We start from the raw sequence: 25,996 nt of genomic DNA on the forward strand, positions 1-25,996 counted from the left end.
CCTGCATTTAAATGGGATGGGTATGAATTATTGCCAGTCTTAAAACCTGAAATATTATGTTGTAGCATAAAAATATACATTCTGTGCTGTTGTCATGTTATGATAGTATTTCTTCCAGGATAACTATTTTCAGTATTTTTTTTTTAAAGAATGTTCTTAATTCGTATTATTGAACTTGACCTAAACACCACATGCTTGATTAGATTTTTTAAATAATTACTCTTTAAATTGTCACTAATATTTATTAAATATTGGTAGCAAATTTTAATTGCATGCCCTCTGCCTCAGTTCTCATAGTAGAATAATGTATGTCCCTATTTTAGCATTATCATAGTTCATTTGCTATGCTCTACCTCCCATTTTTAATGGATTAAATAGAAAACAAGTCATGCTGTAAAAACAGCTTATCCATAATATAGACTCAGTAATTGAATTTCAGTCTTCAAAGAGACCTGAGTTATCATCTATTTCAACTGACACATTTTACAGATAAGAAAACTTAGCTTAAGTATTTGAATGATATGTTTCAGACTTTATTCCAATTTCTACACATCAGGTATATAAACAAACTTTGGAAATACAACATATTTGTGAATTTGGAAGTGGTCGTATATCTTCTCTAAAAAGGGTCCATCTTCAATTTTGTAGGAAAAACTGACATCTAAGGTTGTAGCATTGTGTGCAAAACAAGAGTAAATTGACCTTGAATGAGGACCTTAAGGACTCTCTTAGCTGGGAGGTTCTTGCCCTGGGTCTCACTCGTTTGCAGTGACCTGGACATGCAAACCCACAGCTCTCGTGGCTGGGCTAGGAAAACTCAGACAATAGGAACCCCTCTTCTATCTGTCTCTGTCTCTGTGTGGTCTCCCCGTATTATTTTTCCAGCTACCTTTTCTGGGTAGCTGAACTCCTAATTTGTTGGCTGAGATTTGTTAAGATGTGTGTCTTAAAAGAGAAAGAATCAGAAAGAGGCTGTATCTCCTAACCTAGCCTGGAAAGTCTCACAGTGCCATTCTGTTTATTAGAAGACAGTCGCTATCGAGCTCAAACTGAAGGGAATTCAACTCCACCCTTTGTGGGAAGAGTGTTTTGAAACCATTCCAATGGTTTCAAGGCTTTTTTTTTTTTTTTTGCCGTCTAGGAATGTTTATGTTTTTCTTATGGTTCCTGGCTGCGCTTTGACTAAGAGGTTGCTACGTTGCTAGATTAGAAACCCGTGAAGTATGGTTTCACTGTGCATATGACTAAATTACTAACCAAGAATCTGATTTCCAAGATTGAAGACAAAAGTTTGTCTCTTAAGGACAACTGACTTTCCAGGGAACTCTACCTGGAAACATGCTTCCTTTTGAGAGATGACCATCTCCCCAGCCTTTTGGATACAAAAGGAAATTGGCATCTTGCTCATTTTCTGAAACTTCAGCCAAATTCTGTTTCTTACCTAATTTGTTTGGGTAAATAATGACAGCAACTTGAATCATGCCTTTGCATAATTATGTAAAGTCTAGTTATAAAAATAGGTCTAATTTAAGTAATGAATTTAATTAATAGTATGTATTTGGCAAATCAAGTGCTTATCTGATAAGTATATGGAGCATGCATGCATTCTTGATGTCTATACCACAAAACCAGTCATCTTACACATTTGATATTAATTCAAAGTAAAATTCAAATTTTCATAAAAACCAGGTACTTTTTATTTTGCTGCCCTTAATTTTTCAGTAGCATGTAAACACACTTTTTTGTGTGTTTTTGCTAGATAATGAAGATGCACTATAATAAAAATATACTTACTCTAATTTTGTATAAATTTAACTTTTTGGCTTTGAAAGCATGATTTTATATATTTCAGATCCACAGTTGAATGAGGAGGAATGTTATAAAAAGATTATATGAAGAATAAAGACACTTCTGTTCCCCACACACACCTTTTTTTTTTTTTTTTTTTGAGGGGGGCGTCTTTCTTTCTAGTGTCTTGTCATTTTGTCCTATAGTCATGATTAGATTTCTTCCATCCTTTAAAAATCAAAGAAAGTCAAATTCTCCCTAGTCTGGCGTCCAGTCTTTTGAAGCTGCCCATTTCTCTTCTTCCTCTTCACATTTTCTTTCTCCATTTTCTCTTTTCAGTCACTTATTAACCCTCTGTGTTGTGATATTTCTACCGAGGATGGATCCGAAATTGCTTTTAGTAATAAATTAGTACCTCCAGACCTCATTTTTTCAACTTCTCTGTAACATTTGGGCTGTTGCCCACTCTCCACTCCCGAAATCTCTGTCCTGTTGCTTCTGTAATTGAATCCTCTTTCAGTTTTCCCTTAACCTGTCCAATACCATTTCCCCTAGTTAAGTTTACTAGCTCATTTTTTTCTTACCTTCAATTTTGATAACCCCAGAATTTTCTTTTCATTTCTCTTCTAATTCTCTATCATCTTCCTGAAGAAATTTATCTCTGAGTGAATCACTTCAAAATTTCATATCTTCAGAGCATATTTCTCTCCCCAGAACCCCCTACTTGACATATATACTGCATGTATCACAGACTCCTCACACATCACTCTTAAAATACACAGACATACACTTCTAGTACAATAATCCATTTCTCTTTCTGTATTTTCTTTCTCACAGTTCGGTGACCTCATCAGTCTTCACCTTTCCCCTCCTTCACCACCTACTTTCAGTCATCCATCAACTTCTAGGAATTTAAATTCCTAAATTATTATTAGGATTTCATTATTTCAATCTGTCTGCTTTTCTCTAGTCTCATTGCTATCACCTCAGGTGTCCTCATTTCCTAGTTCCAGGACTATTTTTTATCCTCTTCACATGCCCAGAATCCTGTAATTGTACCAGGACTGAACCCAGTTCTACCCGACTCTCTTGTTTTGATCACCACACTTACTGTACTGCTTGCTTTTCAAATTAACAAATTGAATATTCAACCCAAGGCATATGAAATAATAATTATATAATTTTAACTATTTCTTTATAAGTCATTTTAAAACTACAAATTAATCACTCTCATTTAATTTTACATTTTACAGGATTCAGATTCATTCATCATTCGTATAGTCAGCAAACATTTATTAACCCCCTTGTCCATATGGCAGACACAGATAATAGGCTGAAAATACTGGTGTGAGTTAAATAACTGCCTCCAAGCATCCCACAGTCCCAGGAAAGAGACACATGGACAGATACTAACATTGCAGTGTAGTAGCTGCTAAAGCAAAGGAGCATTACGAAGCTTAAAGAGCCCAAAGGAGGGGATACTTACATCTAAGAGACTTGAAAGTGTGTCGAGAATATATAAAGGTAGATTGTGAAGGAAGAGTAAGGGTCTATCTGAGAAATAATTGGGAGAATGATGTTTTAGGCAGAAGAAACAATACCAGCAAGAGCAAGGAATAGCATGTTTTATGACAGGAAACAGTGGGACCAAAATGTTGGTTGGACTTTATGTACACGGGGTTTTGCTGGATGCCTTTAGATAGAGGAATCACTTAAGCATGTTTGTATCCACTTAGGCAATTCTAAACAGTTGTAGAGCAGGTTGGAGGGCTTAGAGATGGATACAAGGAGACTAATCAGGAGGCTAGTGCAAAAACCTATGTGAGAGATGGCGAGAACTGAGACTAAGATGCAGACTTTGCAAAGAAGTAAGGAGAGAGAAAACAAAAGAACTGAGTATCACTGTATTCTAAAGAAATGTCCAAACTTTACATGTACATAATGCGTTTGTATTTGTATTTTATTTTTGTTTTAAATTGTAGACATGGGATGCAGAACTGGAAAGATCTGCAGCATCCTGGGCTGAAAGTTGTTTGTGGGAACATGGACCTGCAAGCTTGCTTCCATCAATTGGACAGAATTTGGGAGCACATTGGGGAAGGTAGCTTAAAATGTAACTTTTTGTTTCTGAAACCATAAGTGTTTGAGATGAAATACTTACTAATGCCTCATTGTAAGTTTTCAAAGGCTTAGTGCCTAAAAGGAAAACAAGCAGTCACACCAAGACAAATAATGATTAAAAAAAAGTCATACTACAATGATTGATAGTATTTTAAACTTATTTTTGTTTTAAATAATTGATATATTAGTGATGTAATGTGCAGAAGTATTTAATATTAAAACTTACATAAAAATACCTCTCTACCAAACTTTATCAATCTTTTTTGCAATATTTGATTTTATATTTTCTCCAACTTTACTTGCTCTTTGTGGTTATTTTCTTTCAAATAGATATAGGCCCCCAACATTTCATGTACAAGCATGGTATGATGAAGTAAGAGACTTTAGCTTCCCATACGAACACGAATGCAACCCGTATTGTCCCTTCAGATGTTCCGGTCCTGTATGTACTCATTATACACAGGTATGTTTTGGGTACATTATACTTCATTCCTTTAAGTTGAGTTCATGTAAACTAACAAAGTTTTCTTTTTTTTGTGTGGGAACTTAGGATACTAAACATTTGTCTTAGGTCATTTGGTGTGGTTATTAAAAAAAAACTTACATAGGTATTGATTAATGTAGAATAGGCTTACAAATTTTTATGAACAATAAAAATAATTATCAGAAAAAAAGTCCAGACTTTTCTTTAAAAATATGTTATTTCAATGATTTTAGATATAAAACATTTTTAATATGGCCCCCATAAATTCAAATGGTGAGAGATTTACCATCTTTGAGGTCAGGTGTCTTTATTTTTTTTATTTTCCAAAGAATAAAGAATAGTTTTATTTACCATGGCATTCAGCATTTACATGTGTGCAGAATTTGTCTTTCTTTTTTATGTTCAATGTTCACATTTGGTGTTGGGTATGTTTTAGACTTCTAAATCAGACAACTAAGGGCTGATTTGACCAGATAAAGCTCACCACAGATCTGAGTGTCTGGAATTTCTATAACTGATTATTAGTGATGAGAAAGCAGACAAATGGCTCTGTGTGCCTTTGCATGGGACAAGATCAAGATCAGCAGTGACAGTGAAAATGTCACATTGTCTAAGAAATTTGAACACCTAAACTTTTACTCTGGTTCTTTCTATTTTAAGATGAGAAATTCTGTTCCTTTGTTAGCTAAGTTTCTGCATAGAAAAATTCATACAGCATTTCGGTTTGTGAGGATGTAACATTTGAATTACTGAGTCATACATAAGATGTTTATGTTTTCTATCTGGATACAGTTGTTTACCTATAGATCTCTCTCTTTTTTTTTTTTTTTAATTTAAATTAAATACTTTCCAAAGTGTCAGGAAAAATATCCTTTTTGATGTTGCTTCATTTCATCTTGAATGATACATGTTGTTTCTTGAGTCCGCTTTTATACATTTTTCTCTTGGACATGTTGTTGTCTTGCTTCGTCTCAGCCTACTTTTCTGAGCATTTCTTTTCTCTAATGTAGGTGGTGTGGGCGACAAGTAGCCGAATAGGCTGTGCCATTAACTTGTGCCAAAACATGAACATCTGGGGGCAGATCTGGCCCAAAGCTATCTACTTAGTGTGCAATTATTCCCCAAAGTAAGTAGACAAAGTACTGCTTCCATATGCAAATATTTCTTAACGACATAAAAGTAACTTTATATTCCTGATTTTGTTTTTCTCATTTTCCGTGTAGATTATCAAGTAAAGTCCATTGTTCTAACTCAGTTTACTTCATATGGCAACAGTTACAGTTGCCTCATGCATAAAATCAGTGCTTAAAAGGAATATGAAAATTGAAAATATAATCTTTGTAAAGACAGGAGTCATATTTTTAGGCTTTCAGTTTTACTTATTGCACTATTATATTGTGTAAATATTCAATAATTTGGATTTATTAGAGATGAAAAACTGTAGACTGAGAATTGTATTTTCACCTGTGTAAAGACCATTCAAGTAATTAATTGAAAATATTACACAACTGAACGTAGGGTTAAATGTAAGTCTGAAATCTGTTTTTATTAAAACAAATGGAATGTAGATGAATATCCCAAAGCAGAAAATTTGTGCTTTGCAAAAATTTGATTTTGTAGTTTTAAACAATATTCATAGTATATTATTTAGAATATTTTTGGAAAAATGATGTAGCAATCTATGTTTAAACTTAGTAACAGTGAGATATCACCCTTAACCTGTTAGAATGGCTATCATCAACACCAATTTACATTCCCACCAACAAGGTAGGAGAGTTGCCTTTTCTCCACATCCTCGCCAACATTTTTTATCTGTGTTCTTTTTGATGATAGCCATTATAACAGGTTAAGGGTGATATCTCAATGTTACTAAGTTTAAAAATAGATTGCTACATCATTCTTCCAAAAATATTCTAAATGTGGAAAACAATATGGGGCGGAAAACTGAAACTGAAAATAGCTACCTCTTACTAGAGTGGATTCTCTTTTTAAGGGGAAACTGGTGGGGCCACGCCCCCTACAAACATGGCCGGCCCTGCTCTGCTTGCCCGCCTAGTTTTGGAGGAGGCTGCAGAGAAAATCTGTGCTACAAAGGTATGTGCTATTGTGTTGTAATACTCAGTTTGATTTATATTTTAATCCAAATTCTGCATTAATTTGAGTTTAAAAAGACAAAAGCACATTTAATTATTACATGAAAAGTCCTCACACTTGTATTTCAAATATTTTGAAGCCATTTAAAATATTTTTAAGGTATTTATAACATTAAGTCTATTATACCAATGTGATTTTGAAGGAAAGTTTCATGATGTTAAGATACTAAGATATATTCCAGATAACCACTTAATTCTACTTGGAAATTATCTCAGAGTGACAAGTATATTACTATTTTTGAAAGCCATCTTGATTTAGTGTTGACTAGAATTATTTCTGTAAGTGTCATCATTTTTGAAGAATTTAGAAATTTAACACAATTTATTTTTAGCACTTTGAAGGTTTTTGCCTAAGTACCTATCCATAAATCTTACTGAATCATGCCCAGTGAGTTATACTAATTCTCTGCTTCTTACTGCAGAGCACACAATTTCTCATGCCAAAAGAACAAGAAAAGTATAGCAGTATTACAAACTGCTGGAAAAAGTGTTCTCAAATGCGTTTAATGTCCTCAAAAGTAAATGTAAATATGGTGTTCTGTTTATAGCACATGAAGCTAAAATTTACCCGACAAAGCTTTGTGAGAGTCACCCTCTCACTGGCCATTCAAATGAACATTTTTACTCCCTTGTACTATTTTTTTCTTAATAATGACTAAATGAAGATTAATGCAGACTAAGTGTATTAGAAAATATGAGTAAATGCAGCCACTTTTCAGTACTCGTAAAGAGATGTCTCTTTTTTTCTCTTAATGATTAAATGGTCATTAGCTATAATAAGTAGCCAAGAGGTAACCATATATTTCACTGTTACATGAGCCATTTTTAATTTCTGAAAACATTTTTCATCGTGTGTGAGTCTGTTTTCCATTTATTCTACCCCCAAATCTCCAACCTGCTTGCTCTCTCATCAGTGACCACAGAATTTTACTAATGCTGACTTTCCTCTGAATTCATACTTCCTTTTTCTGGATTCTGAGTTCTTGGACATACATGAAAATCATTTTCAAAATATGCCAGATATGCCCTGTCAAGCCCTTGATATAAGCCAACCTGGAAAAACTAATACATTCAAGGTTTGCTTATTTTCCATTGTTACGTTTAAATTTCTGCACATTGAATTTCCTTCTACAAAGAAACCTTTCCATGGAACCTGATAGTGTGGTAAATAAGAACAGCATGCCAATCTGAATTTCCTTTCAGGAGAATTTTAAACGTGATCCTTTTGAAAATTTTAAATGTGATCCTCCTGAAAATATGATTTCATTTGAGAAGAAAATTCAAATTCACTAAGCCTCGACTTTACTAGGTCACTGTGTAGACTTCCTGGTGTTATGGTGAAAGCCAATGATTGATATAACTTTAAAATAGAAGCAAAATTTAGAAATGACTCCATTTAACAGTAGCTAAATGAGAGCACAAATTAATCAAGGGCTCAAAGTTTGATGCACGTGGTTTATTTACTCCAATGCAGTATGTAAGGGCACCACCTTAAGCCAAAACCTGTGTCAATACACAGTACTGCTTTTTCAAATGTTAAACAGGTGTATAAATGTTTTTAATGTTAAACAGGCATATAAAGGTATAGCATTATTTATAATTTGTGCACATTTAGGATGGATTCATGTTTCTTAAATCCATTCTCTCTAACAGAAGGATCAGACAGCTACTACCCTCGTCGAGAAGAAGAGACAAATGAGATTGAACGGCAGCAGCCACACATCCACGAGACCCACATCCAGACAAGAGCAGATGACAGTAACAGAAACGAAGTCATAAGCACACAGCAAATGTGTAAGACCTCTGCATTGTTTACAAAAATGTTACCGTTTATTACCTGGCAGGGGAGATACCACGATCATGAAGGTGGTTTTCCCAGGGTGAGGCTTAGCCATTGCACTTCGGGTGTCCTGACCCCTGTGATCTCCCCAAATGTGGGAAACTCGACTGCATAACTTGTGGTAATGGGGGACTGCTTTCACACCTTCCCTTAAAAAAAATTTTAAAGTTTACACTGATGGCATATTCAGCTGCATTTTTAGAATAGCAAAAACTTGGCATTAGACTGCATGGGATGAATTAGAGCAGCTGTTACATCATCTAAATTATTATTATTATTTTTAAAATTTTAGCTCAAATTGTTTCTTGTGAAGTAAGATTAAGAGATCAGTGCAAAGGAACAACCTGCAATAGGTAATGTTTATTATTACTCTTAAAATTAACTGACAAAATTTAAAAAATATTTTCATTTTATACTGACATTCGGAGAAGCTAAATTTTGTCCCCCATTTCCTTTGTTTAGATATGAATGTCCTGCTGGCTGTTTGGATAGCAAAGCTAAAGTTATTGGCAGTGTACATTATGAAATGGTAAGTATTATAAATGTAATTATTTGGGGATAGAATCCTTTCACATAATATTTGATTTTTAATTTGAAATATAATAATTTTTATAAGTATAGATATTTTGCTCGGAAGTGTTTGTTTAAAGTCATATCAATAGTAACTAGTTGTGTTCTGTGCAGAGCTATTATTATTTTAACATCGTTTTCTCCCTTCCTTTTCTCCCAGCAATCCAGCATTTGCAGAGCTGCAATTCATTATGGTATAATAGACAATGATGGTGGTTGGGTGGATATCACTAGACAAGGAAGAAAACATTATTTCATCAAATCCAATAGAAATGGTATTCAGACAATTGGGTAAGTACCCAAATAACCTTTTGGATCAGAGATTTTAAGTTGTAACAATGAGTTATTTTTTTTAGAGCAACACATAGAATAATTTAATTTGTAAAAGAGAGGAGGTAACTTTTTGAAGCTCATTTCAACTATATCAATTTCATGGATAAAAAGAAGAAAGAATATCTGAATTCAAAGTTGAACCCTTTTGCTGATAAAGATCATGCTAAAACTCCAAATTTTCTAGTTTCATTAAAAATGTACACATTTATAGTTTTTCCTTTTGTGAAGAAATACATTTTTCAGCTGTGATAGAAAATGCCCGAGAAGGTTAATTAATTTGCGACTTCTTCCTGCCCTGTTTTGGGAGAATTATTTTTTTCATGCAACAATAGCTTTGTTAGTAAGATAAATTAGATTACTAGGGAAGAGAGCACTTTGAAAAGTCTCTAAATATGTAATATAGTATCCCAACTTTCTTTTGTCCGTTGAAATGTAATTTGACCCAACATAAAAGCATTGATTAACTTTTGAAATGTTTGTCATATTGGACATACTAAATGTATTACTCTAAAACAATATATTTTCATATGTACTCTATGGAAAGTAGAAACATGTAGGCTTTTGAAATATCTTTGTAGTTTCTCTTTCCTAATGTAAAAAAAAACTTTATTGAGCCTTATACAGAATGCCTTTTCTTAGGAAATATGACATAGTCTTCCTTCACTTGTAACTGTACAATTGCGTGAAACTCCAAAGTAGGAAATTCATAACAATAAGAAATAATGTATTAAAAATCCTTTAAAATTGGTGGAATGACATCCTATGCATACAGTTTGTTCAGAGGCTTGATACGTGGTTTTTCAGCCATTAGCAATTACTCTCTTACATAAAAGCTTTATAGAAACACCTAATTTATTAACTTATTCAGCAAATCTTTATTAATCACCTTCAATAAATAATAAATATTAGTAATTAGCTTTAGGAAGCCAAACACTGGGTGTTTCATTAAAGACCTTTTATCCTATTGTTTAATTTTTTCTCTTAACTTGTTTTTTTATTGTTTATTGTAGAAACTCTCTTGAAACTTACAGGGCATGTCATATTAAAGTACCATCACAAATAAGCTTCACCTTTTGCAATACGTATTTCTCTGGAAATCTGGGTATAGATAAGCCAATTAAATATATAATGGTATATTATTTGTATATACCTGCTTTTTAATAATACACATAAGGAAGAGGAATTCATTCATTTATTGTAGACATTTTATACAGTGGGGGAGCAAAAAGTGAATAATGCACATTCCTTTAAGGTATTTATTATTTAGTAGCTTTTTACACTGCCTTTTATTGATTATTTTGTGATATTAAATTGTTTGATTCTGTGGTGAGGGGAAATGAATATACTGACAGTTTTAATTTTGATAGAAAACCAACATATGGATTCAAACGTGTATTATTTTATGCTGTTATCTACAAGTTTTTGAGACTGATAATGAAAAGAGATCATTCTCTAATATCAAGAATGGTATTGACTTGGTTCCTACTTGAAGACGATATGAGTTTAGCATAAAATAAATGATGGATTCTTAAACTACTACATGACTAGGTATTTAAATAAGAATATTTAAGAAGAAATCAAATATTTATAGATGTGAAAAATAGGAGAGTTTATGTTGATGATCATGCACAGAAGAAAATGATTGACATTTTTATGTTTTTATCTTCAGCAAATATCAGTCTGCTAATTCCTTCACAGTCTCTAAAGTAACAGGTCAGCACTTTCTTCATCTGATTTTTTTTTTTTTTTCACCATTCTGTTGCATGTTCTTGTTTACAAAGGATTGGCTAATTGCTTTGTGTTTGAATTCTCCAGTCCAGGCTGTCACTTGTGAAACCACTGTGGAACAGCTCTGTCCATTTCATAAGCCTGCTTCCCATTGCCCCAGGTACTGTTTTCTAAATTTCCTCATTCCTTTGCAACCAGTGAACAATGGGACTTTCAGCCAGGATAAGTGCTTTTGCCTGAAGTCCTGGTGTGTCCAGGACTCAGAGGGTATATGGTCTTGAACTGCTAAGCAGCAGGGAGCAGTGGGGCCACACGGACAGACTACGTGCACTCCAGGCACTTTCTCCAAAAAAAGTGGGTTCTTTGTTTTTGTCGATACAAAAAACTTTAACATTTAAAAGAAAGAATCCCGTGTTCATTGCTTCATTCTGACAGCTCTCCCAGGCGTGGCCACCCAGTACGTTAAACACATCAGGCCCTTGTCAGGTCCTCGCAGGGCTGTTTAGCTGATCACGTCAGGGCCAGGCGGCCCCTCTCCCCAGGGTGAGGCTCCGAGTGCGTCATTCACAGGATGCCTTCCCCAAAACAGGGTGTGAGGTGTGCGCACCTGAGCCTTGCCTCCAGATTATGAGACCAGTCAATTTAGCACAATACTTGTCCGCACCTTTCACTTCAGAGTGGCATGTTTATTGAAGTGGAACTTTCTGGAATGGGGAAACCTGAAAAACTACCTGCTTAGTTAAAGAAAAAATTTTTTTTCCTGTAGTATTCTAGATTGCAGGCAGGTAGTTAACAGTAGAATAAATTTCAGCAGCAAGTACCCTGTGCTGCGCCGTAATAGAGTTTGTGTGCACATGTGCTGCAGTGTGCTGTCTGAGCCAGCTTGGGCTACTACAGCAAAACATCCCAGACTGGGTGGTGTAAAGGACAGAAATTTATCTTCTTACCGTTCTGGAGGCTGGAAGCCTAAGGTCGAGTTATTGTCAGGTTTGGCTTCTTCTGAAGGCTTCTTCTTGAAGCCACTGTCCTTGCAGGTGGCTGGCTTTTCTCTGTGCCTTCACATGGCTGGGACGGGAGAAGGAGCATTTTCTCTCTCTCTCCAGATAAAGGCCCCGCCCTTATGACTTCTTTTAATCACCTCCATGAAGGCTCTATCCCCAAATTCAGTCACATTGGGGATTGGTATTTCAGCATATGAATTCAGGGGACACAAGCATTCAGTCTGTAACAAGACTTCACTACAGAAACTAAAATGGAATGGCTTGTATTTTTAAGCAGTGTCATCCTAGTTGCTAAATTAGCTAAGTCTAATTGTGGCAAGTCAAAAGTTTATCTTCTGCCTTTCTTTTATTTTTGTTTTGTACTCTCTCATTTAAAATACTATGATGGAATTTGTCTACTATAAAATAATGGGGGAAAAAGGCTTCCTGTATCTTGAGCAAGATAATGTGAAAGCAGTTAGAAGCACTCTGGCCGTAAGCCATAACCATATAAGAAAAGTGAAGTATGTCCCTGCTCATCCAGCCTCACTTCCTTCCACATTACCTCCATCAATGCCAAGAAAGCCCATTTTAATTCCAAAACTAGTAATGAGATTTAGAAACTTGATTATAATTGATAAACTATAGTTTAGTAAAAATTGAGGGAGCTCGCTTTTTATGAAAAAGTTTACTTACTTTGGAGAAGTTTCCTCATTTACCCTTTTAAAATTAAAGCAATGTTTCATTTAAATTATGAGAATTAGTTGTTCGCAAAGGGATAAAATACTGTGATGTTGATCTAAGATGTAAATACTTCATTTTTCCATTGGTGGGAAGTTTCTCAGTTACAGATACTGTAGTGATATAAGCAATCAGTTCCTTTAGGTAAGAATAGTTAACCTGTTTCCTTCTAAAAACCAAATCTGTTTGTCTCTACTCTCTTGTGAGAATACTGTTGTAATATTTCTGGTCAGCTAACTTGGTACCTACTGCTTTGAGAAGTTTTAAATTCTTCAGCATGTATTTTTATTGGAATCAGCAGTTTATACAACGTGTAGGATAATCTGAGGCTCACCTACAGTTTGAAAAATATATTTTTACCATCTGATCATGGATAAATTAAATGCCAAATAGTTTATTATAAAAGTACACTCTCCTCTAACTAGAGATTTACAAATTATGCTCTTATAACGATAACAAATTTAATTAAAATTGTGGTGTGTTTTAGAATCTCAGGAAATTAAAAAAATTTTTTCCCCACATTTCTCAAATGCCTATACTTACAGCTTGTATTTTTATAAAGAGAATAAGAGGTATATTGCTAGGTGAAACTGGTAAATTTTGCCATTATGATATGGTGAAAAAAAAGCAAGCATTTTAGAATTATCCACTTGTAAATATTTATTACATACTTATTATATACCATTATTATGCTAGGCCCTATTTCAGCCATGTGACAAGGTTTATGATATTCAAATAGAAAGGATAATTTCTGTAGAGCATTCAGCATTAAGCCTTCCTCTAGTATATGCTCAATAAATAGTAATTTTGTATCTAGAGAACAGTCTGTAGCAATATTGTTGTCCTCCCCAAAATCATTCAAGTAAAATATTAGTAAATAAGTTTTCTCTTTGTTGGCTTGAGGGGAAGTATCCTCCATAAAGGAATGATATAAATTATTAAAATTCAACTTTAATTTTTGCTGTCACTATCATAACAAGTCTGTAGAAGTGATAATTTATACATAATTTTGACCTACAGTAGTCTGGAAAGCTTCCCTCTTGTTTTATTTTAGAAATGTGGTGGAACAAAGGTTATCTTTTCTTTTCTCATATGAAATTTTGAGTAGTTTGATAAATTAGGTCATAATGGTATTATTTAAATGACAGTTTATAACTTTTGGGGAACATATGGTTGGTACATCTGTTTGAAAATTTCGTATCACTTGAAGAAGCTGAGGCATAAATCTGTTCTGGAGAAAAATGCCAAGAGCAGATACATGAAAGGAAATTAGCTGAAGATGAGGGTGAGAAAATAAGATTTACCCGCACAGTCACGTCCTTAAGAGGTTCCAAAGCTGGCAGAACAGCCCGAAATAAACTGTCTCTACTATTTAGTACCATAACCTTGTAGAAATTATGTGTGTGTGTGTGTGTTATTGGAAATCTTATTCTGCTTTACATGTGTCTACAAACAATTAGATCTTTAAAATCTATGGAAGGCTCAAGATGTAAAAGCAGGTACTGTTAAAATGTGTCAGCACTTTTGTTCAAAGCTTAAAAGCAAGTTGTCAATAAAGCAGTGTTTACTAGATCACTGTCTACATTTTCACAAGTATGTAACAAGGTGTTAAAACCAGAGATTAGAACACAAACTTGCAAGAAAGCTCCTGCAGTCTTTCTTTGACCTGAACTTACCTAAGTAGAAATTGCTAGTGGGGTGAACATAAGGTTGAGATAAGGAGAGGGGTTGAAATAGAATAAATGTTTTTGGCCTGACCACCTGAACAATGGAGCTGAAATTTACTGTAGGAAGCCTACAGAAAGAAGATATTTAGGGGCTGGGGGAGGAGGTTAGGAATTTGGTTTCAAACATGCTTAATCTGAGATGTAAGTGGAGATATTGAATAAACAGTAGGATGTACACATTTAGAATTAAGAGAAGAGATCCCACCTGGAGATGCAAATTTGGCAGTGGACAGTTTACAGATGATAATTAAAACCATGAAATTGGATGAGACACCAAAGAAACTGAGATGTGTGAGGCAGACAGTGATTCGGTTTTTCCAAGTTACATGTTCACTAACTTTTGCAGCCACATGGGGTACCAAATTCCCAGATACTGAGACAGGGGTACTCTCTGATGTTTCCTTCTGCTTTGAATCCCCAAATTAGAAAGGTTCCTGGCTAAATTTAAAAAAAAGAAAGAAAGAAAAAGAGAAAAAAAACCACATTTGTGCCAAAAGCTGGAAATGGATAAAGTAAGCAGAAACAACTGTGTCTACTGCCTGGCTTGTACAACTGACCTATTTTAGAAGGAAAAAAATGTGTATAAATACACACACACACACACAAGGAATACTATTTAGCTAGAAAAAAGAATGAAAATTTGCCATTTGCAATGTGAAAAGACACAGGGAGAAGATGGCCATCTGTAATGTAAGGAGAGAGGCCCTTAGAAGTAAAAAAAAAAAAAATTGCCATTTGCAATAACATGGATGGACTTGGAGGGTATTATGCTAAGTGGAACACGTGGGACAGAGAAGGACATACTGTGTGATACACTCATGTGTGGAGTCTAAAAGATTACAACCAACTAGTGAATATAACAAAAAAGAAACAAACTCACAGATCCAGAGAACAAACTGGTGGTTACCAGTGTTGAGAGGGACTTGAGAGGGGCAATACAGGGTAGGGGATTAAGAGGTACAAACTATTAGGTATAAAATACAATACAAGGGTATATTGTACAACACAGGGAATATAGCTAACATTTTATGATAACTATAAATGGGGTATAAGCTTTAAAAATTGTGAATCACCATATTGTACACCTGTACCTTGTATAATGTTGTACATCAGCTGTACTTCCATTGAAAAAAAGAGTAGAGTTTAGAATGCTGACTTTACTTTTGGGTATGCATGTCTGTGGTCTTACTAAGAAAAAAAGACTGAAATAACCAGCTACTTAATATTTATAAATATAAATAAATATATTCATTTTTCAGAGTATATTGTCCTCGTAACTGTATGCAGGCGAATCCACATTATGCTCGTGTAATTGGAACTCGAATTTATTCTGATGTAAGTATCCTAATTTGTGCAACTCTCAGTATCTATCCATCTGTCTATATGTACATGCACATGTATGTTTAAATGTATATATGTACATTATACACAGAAAAAGGAACAGATTCTGTGTCGATATATATATATATATTCAGAAGAGTCAATCATCAGTAACACTAAAAATGAATATCTGTGTGCAATATGCTTGCAGAATCATTAATTTTGACTAATTTTTTCTTCATACCTTATCCATGTATCTTAGACACTGAATTAAATAGTTTGGACACATCCTTGGGAAGGAAAAAGCATTTTACTTTTCTTTAACCTTCCTTTTAGTTCTTAAGTATTTGAAGTATAAACTGGATAATTAAGAGTTTGTCTAATGTCTGAACAATATCGCCACTTTCAAATGGGTGTTTAAAAAAGTAGCATAGAATCAAAAACAGGTAATATTAAAATACATACAGAAGGAAACCACTTGAGGTGTCTTGTAATGGATGACAGAGCTAGGGTGGGGCTGGACCAGGAAGATTAGCTGTGATGGCTTCAGTGTGGATAAGTGCTTTTTGATCCAGGTCTCAAGGGTGGGTTGGTCAAGAGGATTAGTGCACATTCTAGGCAGGGTAAATGGCATCTACAAAGACATGGAGGTGACAGTGAGTGAGCTGGAAGTGGACATAGCATGTAGGCTTGCTTGTATCTGAGCTGGTGAGAATTGAAGCTAAAAGGGGCTGCAGCCAATTTAGTGAGGGATGGAGGGAGGAGTCCGGCTCTTGAAACATGTAATTGGAGAGTCTACATACATGCTGATGAGTTTAGATTCTATGTGGCAGACATTTGGAAACCACTATCAATATCTAATCCAAAGAGTTATAAAAACAAATTTAAGAAATATATTCTTGATGCACTTATTTAATAGAATAACCTTTAATGAAAAAGAATATGAAAACAAATATATGTATGTATAAGCATGACTGGGACATTATGCTCTGCACCAGAAATTGACACATTGTAACTGACTATTCTTCAATTGAAAAGAAAAAATTAAAAAAAAACTATCTAGATAAAAAAAAATAATATGGAAATATGATTGTGAAGAGAGGCCTGAAATGTGTGTGTTACCACCTTATTTCTCTTGGTGAGTTCATTTAGGTCCAGTTTGTTTTTTTTCTTTTCCAGTTCAGCTTTACATTTAAAATGATTCTCCAAAACTCAAGTCTCTCTCCCAGCTCCAAAATATCCTATACATTTCTATACCTATAAGCCATGTCTTTGCTAGAGTTAAGGTTTTGTTAGAACCTTTGTTAGAACCTGAGATCATTTTATCTTCCTACCTCAGGAAATGGGGTAAGGAATTATGTTTTACTATGTGGAAGAATTTGGAAATGTAAAAATTTCTTATATGTGCTAAGTACAGAGTCAGAGATTCAACCATTTGTTAATCAATCAATCTTTCTGTCCCCTACATTATCTTTTTAAATACAAGATTCGGAAAAAATGAGAAACAATCTACCAATCTCCCTCCCTCCCCCATCTTTTCTTTCTCTCTCTCTCCATCTGTAGAGTTAGAACTTGTACATTCTATTACTTTAAGCTTTCATTTCTCATTCATTACAGATGAAGTTAATTTCTGCATTTATTAAAAATGTTCCACTGTTTTCACAGATGTAGCCTTTCTTTTTGTGATATATTAATTCTTACAAAGTGTGAGTAGAAAAAGAAAATCTCTTCTGACCTTTGAACTCAAATCGGAATGCCTGCTGACTGCATAGTTATGGCAAAACAATAGTTTTGAACCATATTAAGTGCTCGGATTTAGTGAATGTTGTATCTAAGCACTCTTATTGCCTTGGGAAAAATGCTGATAATACCCTTTTAACAGAACAGGATAAATACTGAAATGTGTCCAGAGTTATTTTTAATTCCATCTGTTATGAACCATATTGGACACAAATGTTAATTCTGTGCGGGACTTTAAATGGTGAATAAACTGCTTTCTCAGAGTAAGGATATGGGGTTTTAGGTGTATGGTATTTTGTGATATAGCAAAAACATGAAAAGGATTAAACAGCTTGGCATTCGGTCTCTGATCTAATAAATACTGACTGATGCTACAGAGTTCAGAGCACAGTAATAAAGCAAGGTCACATAAGATGCACATGCTTATGTGAACTTAAAAAAGCACATTAAGTCACTCACATGTGAGTGAGATAAGAACGCACCAGCGGGATCAGAAAGGACCCGTGGGGATACGAGGTGGATTGCTTTATCCTGAAACAGTTCAAGTGTTTCATTTTGTGGGATTTCCTCAAGCTATACTCAGCTGCTGACAAATTTTGGTAGAATATTTGGATGAATGCCACTGTTACAATCTGCAGAAGACTTTAATTGACCAAAGGAGTTGACTTCTAGAACTCAGTTGTGTAAAAAAAAAAAAAGGAAACCGTTTTCTCCTTTATAGAAATTCTGTTCAGCTCAGATTCTGTAACTGATACAATGCAAAAATAGAACTTTCTGAGTACTTCATGTCAGATGAGAGTCATGAACGTTGCAAATCTAGGCAGAAGCTATGTTCGTTCTTCGTATTTTTTTTGCGGGGGTTACTATTTTGGGCACGTTTTCTCTGGGCAGATTATATTATCTAATAGGAAAAACCTCTCCATTTAATATATGCCTGTATTTTGGAAAAGGGACTAAAGATATACAGAACTATGTTTGCATTTCTTTAAGTCAAAACAATATAAATGAGGTCCAGATAATCCAACCTGTGAACATTTGGTCAGAGTGACTCGAGTAGGCATTAGCAAAAGGCTGAAATTTAAGAATAAGAAATAGGCCCTTGAAGAGATAAAAGGAGCGAATTTGCATTTTATTGCTTCAACAAAAGTAAAAGCTTGCTGTCTGGACAGATTAGATGGTGAAGGCATCTTATCATTGCCGTCACCCTTAAGATCTGCCTTCAGATCTGACTTGCTCAAAATTGGCCTCAACTTTGTGACTTTCGAAACATTTCTTTACATACAAAACATCCCGCAGCTGCTCACTGGGTATCCATATAGAGACAGATGTCAGCGACCAGGAGAGTAGGCTGACCAGGTTCAGCAGACATTTCCTAACAGTGATGGGTTTTTCCTTGCTCCCTCAGCTGTCCAGTATCTGCAGAGCAGCAGTACATGCTGGGGTGGTTCGAAATCATGGTGGTTATGTTGACATTATGCCTGTGGACAAAAGAAAGACTTACACTGCTTCTTTTCAGAATGGAATCTTCTCAGAAAGGTAAATACATAAATGTGTATATTTATAAAAGTATATCCAAATATTTAGATAAACTTATCTATCTATCTACCTATCTATCTATCTATCTATCTATCTATCTATCTATCTATCTATCTATATCATCTATCCCTATGCTTGTTTTACAACCATCTGGCTTTAGTGTGGGTTTGAAGTTTCATGACTGAGCTGGTGTGTGTCCTTTGCACACTGTGTAATAGTAGGTCTTCCAGGGATGGGAGAAGCTGTAGTACCAGAGGTGCCTGTCTCCTGCAGGCTTATAAAAATCAACGTGAAAATCGGATTACGATCAGAACCACTCTTTTGTTAATTGATCTTATAATAAGGAAATTTCTTTCATCCTCTTTTGGATTTTCTAGATTAGTTTTTATATGTAATTCTTTCTAGGTGAGCAAGGCACTGAATATTTCTCTAATCCAGTTCTCTGACAGAGTATTTGACACAAACAATGAGTCTGATTTTCCCTGGAACCAGATTCTCTTTTTGATAGGAAGTTGGATGCCTAGTACGATATAAATGAACTCTTTCAGGTCATCTTGTATTTGGTGTCATATATTTAGTGGTTGGATAAAATTCATGTGACTTAATAAAAGTTAAGAGAAAAAAAACTGCAATGATTTTTCAAATCCTTGGTACTTGTGGAGGTAATATGAAGTCCCATGTATTTTGTATAGATACAAAAAAGTCCCTAACTTTTACACATTTACTGGGTTCTTCAAAATTGCCAATGGAGGGTTTATACAATGGTAAAATTTCTCTAAAGGACACCAAAAGGTGCACCATGCAGAGTGTCTAGATTGCCTTCCACATGAGCATCTGGGTGCCATCTTTGTTACATGACAGCTTTGTGTTTAGCATCTATTTTCCTTTTTGGTTTTGTTTCGCTGCTTAACTCTATTTTATGTATGTTATTCTTTATGTATTTTTAATTAATTTTTCATTTTTAAATTTTTCAGTAGAGGTACAGGGAATTGAAGCCAGGACCTTGTGCATGCTAAGCATGTGCTCTACCACTAAGCTACACCCTCCCCCTAGCATCTCTTTTCAGATGAAACTGTATCAAGGAGCCGTTGTTAAGAAGGTGACTTCTGTACACCTGGCTCATCAGGCTCATAGCAATACCCCAGAGTGCTTACCATTTCCCAAGTCTGACAAAATTTAGATTATATTGCCATCATACTTATATTTTTAACATCTATAGTTTCAAGAAAAATTTTAGTGAGGAAATTTAATGGACAAAGCTGAGATCCTAAGAATTTCTTCTCTGAAATGAAAAACACGCAGAGCTCGCTCCTCACACACACCCTTGCTCCATCCCTCTCTCTCTCCATTTCTCTCCCCCCATATGTTTATCTATACACATGGATACTAAATATGATATATAAAGTAGATTCTTGAGTTATTGAGTATGATTGCAGTTTCATAAGCTGAACTGAGTGATGTGGTTTCACTTACCTGTCATATTTCTTAAGTTTATTTTAAAACTATAAGATAGATGACATTCTAAGAAAACTGAGAAAAATATTTTTTTTGAACACTTGCCATGAATTTTCCAGATGCTTTTGGACCTTTTAATTATATTAACTCAGCTCCACTAATAGCCTTATAAAGCTGGTTCTATAAACCCTAATTTACAGACATGTTAATTGAGGCTCAGAGAGGTTAAATGATGTGCCCAAGGTCACATAACTAGTCAGTCAGAACTCAGATTCAGCACTAGTTCTGGAGGTTTAGAAATATGTATTTTTCCAATGTTTCACTGTGTATAAAGAAGAAGCACCAAACACATTTGCTTTCTGGGACACATTGTCTACCTGTTTCCTACAAACATAAATGACTTTCAGTTGGCCATCTGCTTGTATGAAAAACCTGGTGCCTGTGTGTGTTTATTGTGTAATGTTGTGTGTATACACTTGTGATGTTCTCATCTCTTCTTCATTCTAAAAATTCTCTTTCTTATCTTGTACATGAATAACTATATAAAAGAAATTGCATTTTGTCTTGCTCTTAGCATTTATTGTGTTTATCTCTAATAGTTTTTTATATTATTAAGAAAATTAAAACCTTATGCAAAAATATAAACTTTAAAAGTTTACACTGTATTAGAATAAATATTGATTAATGGCATTGTCAACCTGGTTTTAACTTGAGGTATTTAAACAAAACATATACCTTGATTAGTATTATCAAATAAAATACAAATAATTTAATAAAGAGTAAAAAGGATGATTCTGTATTGCTTTAAAGTTCTGTTTTCAAATACCTCTGAAATGAACTTGAGTACTGTGTATGTGTGTGTGTGTGTGTGTGTGTGTGTTTCCACTTCAGTGAAGAAATTCTTAGGACCTTTCAGATTTGACCATTAAATTTCCTCAGTAAAACTTTTTTGAAGCCATAGTCTTAAAAATATTAATAAGTATACTAACTTTATAATTTAAATTTTGTCAGGCTTAGGAAATTATAATTTCCTATGCACCTTAAATTTCTTTAGTAAACTTGCAGTCAGCATACAGCCATGATTTAAAGAATTACATCACCCTCACTCAAGCTTTCCAATAGCTATAAATTACGGGAGTCTAAGAAAGTCGGCCATCTGGATTCATAGAGCGACTTTCTTGACTGTCATAAGAGAGCATGATTTGTTTGAAGGACTACATGTGGAGATGACATCAATATACTTTGTGTATTTTTTGCAGTTTACAGAATCCCCCAGGAGGAAAGGCATTCAGAGTATTTGCTGTTGTGTGAAATGGAACACTTGGAAGAGAATCATAAAGACTATTCCAAATGCCATATTTCTGAATTTTGTATAAAACTGTAACATTACTGTACAGAAGATATCAACTATTTTCAGCCCCCCTAAAAGTGCCAAAATGCCTATAAATCTTGATAGACTTTGTCTGTAAAATAAACATGGGACATTATTAGCTTTGGGAAAAGTAATGAATATGTAATGGTTTGAGAAATCCTGTGTTAAATATTGCTATATTTTCTTAGCAGTTATTTTTTACAGTTAACTAGGTAGTCATAATTGTTCTACATTTCATATATGATATGATACGGTGCTTTGTATATGCCACTAATAAAATGAATCTAAACATTGAATGTGAATGGCCCTCAGTAAATCTTCTGGTGCATTTAAAAACAATAATAACGGAAATAATAACTATAAAAATGACAAAAACGTACTACGTTTTCCCCAGTTCAATGCTATGATTACCTATTCCATATATATCAAATTATTTTCTACATAATACCTGTATAGGTTTTCTCTTTTATTAAGTCTAGGCATATAGAATATTAAGTCCTGATATTGCACTTATTTTTTTATAAAATAATTCCATAATATACAAGTGAATCTGTACAAATGTTTGATTCCTTGGGAATGGCCTTAATAGTAAATGGAATGAAGTCAGGGTAGTGATACAAAAACATTTCTAGTGGTCACATAGTAAATAGAGGGTGAAGTGTGGGCAACCAGAGCTTTCTATGCATTGTTCAAACTGAGGTCACACATTTCCTTTTGGATCCTGGCAAATACTCCTGCAGGCCAGGAAGTATAATAGCAGAAAGTTTAACAAAGATGAACTAATGCATTGCATCACCATTGCCACTGAATTTTCTTAATGGTAAATGGCCTTGTGTATAAATGTTGCCATATTATGGTACCTATAATGGTGATATATTTGTATGAAATATGTATTGTGCTTTGAGACTGAAAATCTGTAAAATGTTAACTTTGATCATTTTTTTTCTGCTGGTGAATTTACTCTTTCCTTGAAAACATATTAAAATTAATCATATTTCAATGTGTTGTTTCAGTCCCCTTTGTATCCTTACTTTGACTTAGAAGTTATTTTCGGGTAACAAAATTATCAAGTCTTTTTAAATTTGGCTTATTGACATTAATATAATCAGCACCCCTAATCAGATGTGGGGAAAGCCACGCTGATTATTTTGGTATTTGTTTGTGAAAGAGAAGACAGTCATATATTTAGAAGCATTATATCAAAGGAAATTTGGGGAAGGGGAGAGGTTAATTTATAAACTAGAAGGAAAGAATGTGAAAGCTACAAAGTGATTATAAAAGAATTGACAACAAATACTTCACATTTTTTTAGAAAGTAGATAAGTGGGCATTTACGAGCAGATAAAAGAGAAAAATTACACACAAGGATCAGAGAAAGCAAGAGAGCAGGATAATACCAAAAAAAAGGAAAGAAAAGGGGTTCACATGAACAGCTGCTGGAGAGCAAATTGTGAAGAGACCAACATCATGATCAGTTGTCAATATTGGCTGGAAATGGGTTCAAAATACAGGTAATCAAAAAGTCACCATTTATATATTAAAAATTGCAAAAGTTAGCAAATTTTGTGAAAACTTTTTTTTCCCTCAAAGACAGGTACACCTTCTTAAATACTGTGGTTGAAATGTAAACTTTAGTCAGATTCATCTTCTGTTCCTCACTGCTCCCCCAGCCATAAGGAAACCCCATTAGGTCTGTCAGTATAACAATTTTTATGTTTGTCTCTAGTTTAGCTACTCATCATGTTTTCTGTACTATTGCAATGTCAACAACTGGAGACTTTTCGTTTTGTTCCACTCCATTCCTTTCCAGTGCATCATTTATTCTGTACTGGAATTACTCTCTTCCATAAGTCTCCATTATTTAAGAAAACCAAATCACCTTCCAAAAGCATTTAAGAACCTCTGTAGCCTTGCTCCATATAGCTTTGCAGTGACAAGGTGTGGCCTGGAGTAAGCTAAATTATTTTCTATTTTAGTTACCTCACCTGAAAAATGGGACAAATAATACCTCATAGGGATTGTTTTAAGGGTTAACTGAGATGCTATGTATAATGTACTTACAAGAACATTAAACCCATAATATGTGGTCAATATGTTAGTTTTTATTTTTAATATCATTTTTGTTACTTATCTTGGGGAAAGTGTGCACCTGTCATACTAGACTACTGATCCTTCAGCAGCTAACTAAATGTGAAATCCTCCAGGGAATTTTCTGCAATTCTCCCAGTAAGAATAAAATAATGCTCTCTAATATGCCCTCTTAATTTACTCATACTAATTTTTAAATTTTGCCTTGTACTATATTTATTTCTTTAAAGATAAGCTCCTTGCGAATAGTAATATTCTTATCCATCTCTCTACCCCAGAGATACAGTAATTTTTACCTTCTATAAGTAGTAGTATATAATAAATGTTCCTAATTTTATTCTTGATGACGTAAATAAACATTGTACATGTTATCACAGCAGAAGATAAAATACAGCTAATTAAAATTGTTTATGATAAACATTCCAAATGTGGAATTAAAACAGGTCAAGGCTTATATAACAGTATTAATATCATTATTTTAGCTTTCAAAGACCACGAGTTAATTATGACCTTAATGTTCTGCATCTAATAAAAATTGTGCACTTCAAGCAAAGCAGAGTAATCAAAACTTTTCTCTTAATCTGTTTGATAGCTTATACGTTATAATGTATATTTTCTGTTCAATATTGTATTGAAATCTTGACTTTTCTCTTGCATTCCTACAGTGTTCTTAAAAGAAATATAAACTCTTTTGAAGAACATGCTCAGTTAAGCAAAGAAACAGAGCTGTAGTTTTCACAAACATACTAACATCAGATTTGGGGTTTAAGCGAATTTATTGCACAAAGAATTACACTGTTGAGGTTGATTTAAAACACTTATCTGAGGTGGTATTTCAACCCTGGCACCATAATATATAGGAGCTGAAGAAAGAGTTTAGTCAAATTAGCTGAACCTCTCACTAATTTGCTAGAATTAAAGGCTAAATTATACGTGTGAGATTTTTAAAAGGCAGGACAAACTCTTTAGAACTCTACTATTACAGTTAGCAGTTAAACATTTTCCTCTTATTCTCCAATCCCTGTTATGTTCCACAAAATAATCAGAGTGTAAAATAATGCTGATAAGCAAATATATTTGTACCAGACCATTAAATTGTGGAAACTCATTTTTTCAAAGATTACTAAAAACATCTTCTAATGAAAACCATAATTAATACCTTTATGACCATGCTGTTGAAGATGAAAACAGAGGGCTTCCACAGGGCTGTATCTGATAAGCTCAGTTGTAAAAAGGAGCATGCATGTAAGATGAAGTAGAAATCAGGAATAAATATTTACAAGTGTATGTATGGATTCATTTAAAATAACATTAGAAATAGAACATTAGAAATGTTAAATCCCAGCCTGATTGAGCTCTTAACTTATGCTAAAAGAAAGATTTTTTTTTAAAGCTATATGAGAACAGGTTGTGTTGGAAACAATACAATAAAAAACACAAACAAATGAAAAAATCATAGCCCCTCCTGAAGCTTTCTGCTTTCATTCATTCCAAAAATATTAAGTCCGTATGTGCTTATAAGCAAAAATGCCCTCAGGAGATTAGAATTTATTGAGCAAGACAGATATTACTTAAAAATACACACAAATAAATATGCTTGTAAACCCTGAAGTTTGTAGGACTGCGTAAGTACAAAGAAACTGTTCATAGTACCATGTGTATTTAAAAGTGGGACTTAAACATAAAAACGTATATATGTATGTACATGCATGACTAGGATATTGTGCTGTACACCAGAAATTGACACATTGTAATTGATGTACTTCAATAGAAAGATTAAATAAAAAAAATAAAAGTGGGACTTGACCTAGTGGGAGAGAGGAAGGATGACTTTGCTGAGGAGCTAACATTAAAGCTTAGTTCTTAACAATGAGAAGGGACAGAAAGAACAGAAAGTGCAAATGCCTTACTGCAGAAACATTCTAGAAACAACAGCAACAAAAACCAAAGTTGAGTGTGTCTTGAGGGCATAAAACAAGAGACGTTGTACAGTTTGAGGCTGGAGAAGCAAGTGGAAGAG

The 25,996-nt window shown here is 34.2% G+C and overlaps 1 protein-coding gene and 1 non-coding gene across 2 annotated transcripts in view; both read left to right on the forward strand.

The window, feature by feature from the left end:
• CRISPLD1 (cysteine rich secretory protein LCCL domain containing 1) overlaps positions 1-22,888 on the forward strand; it is a 43,465-nt gene extending 20,577 nt beyond the window's left edge. The window contains exons 3-15 of the mRNA XM_010951534.2: positions 3,771-3,889; positions 4,240-4,372; positions 5,404-5,519; positions 6,387-6,487; positions 8,200-8,340; positions 8,679-8,739; positions 8,849-8,915; positions 9,117-9,247; positions 10,959-11,002; positions 11,105-11,177; positions 15,725-15,800; positions 18,931-19,061; positions 21,776-22,888. Coding sequence (XP_010949836.1) covers positions 3,771-3,889; positions 4,240-4,372; positions 5,404-5,519; positions 6,387-6,487; positions 8,200-8,340; positions 8,679-8,739; positions 8,849-8,915; positions 9,117-9,247; positions 10,959-11,002; positions 11,105-11,177; positions 15,725-15,800; positions 18,931-19,061; positions 21,776-21,827 — 1,245 coding nt within the window. The 3' untranslated portion in view covers positions 21,828-22,888. The remainder of the gene's footprint in view (positions 1-3,770; positions 3,890-4,239; positions 4,373-5,403; positions 5,520-6,386; positions 6,488-8,199; positions 8,341-8,678; positions 8,740-8,848; positions 8,916-9,116; positions 9,248-10,958; positions 11,003-11,104; positions 11,178-15,724; positions 15,801-18,930; positions 19,062-21,775) is intronic.
• On the forward strand, positions 8,376-8,539 carry LOC123615996 (U1 spliceosomal RNA). The gene has a single exon (XR_006723864.1). It is a non-coding gene; the product is annotated as a U1 spliceosomal RNA (small nuclear RNA).
• Positions 22,889-25,996: the final 3,108 nt, after the last annotated feature.

Source organism: Camelus bactrianus, chromosome 29, assembly GCF_048773025.1.
Source record: "Camelus bactrianus isolate YW-2024 breed Bactrian camel chromosome 29, ASM4877302v1, whole genome shotgun sequence".
Lineage (NCBI taxonomy): Eukaryota > Metazoa > Chordata > Mammalia > Artiodactyla > Camelidae > Camelus > Camelus bactrianus.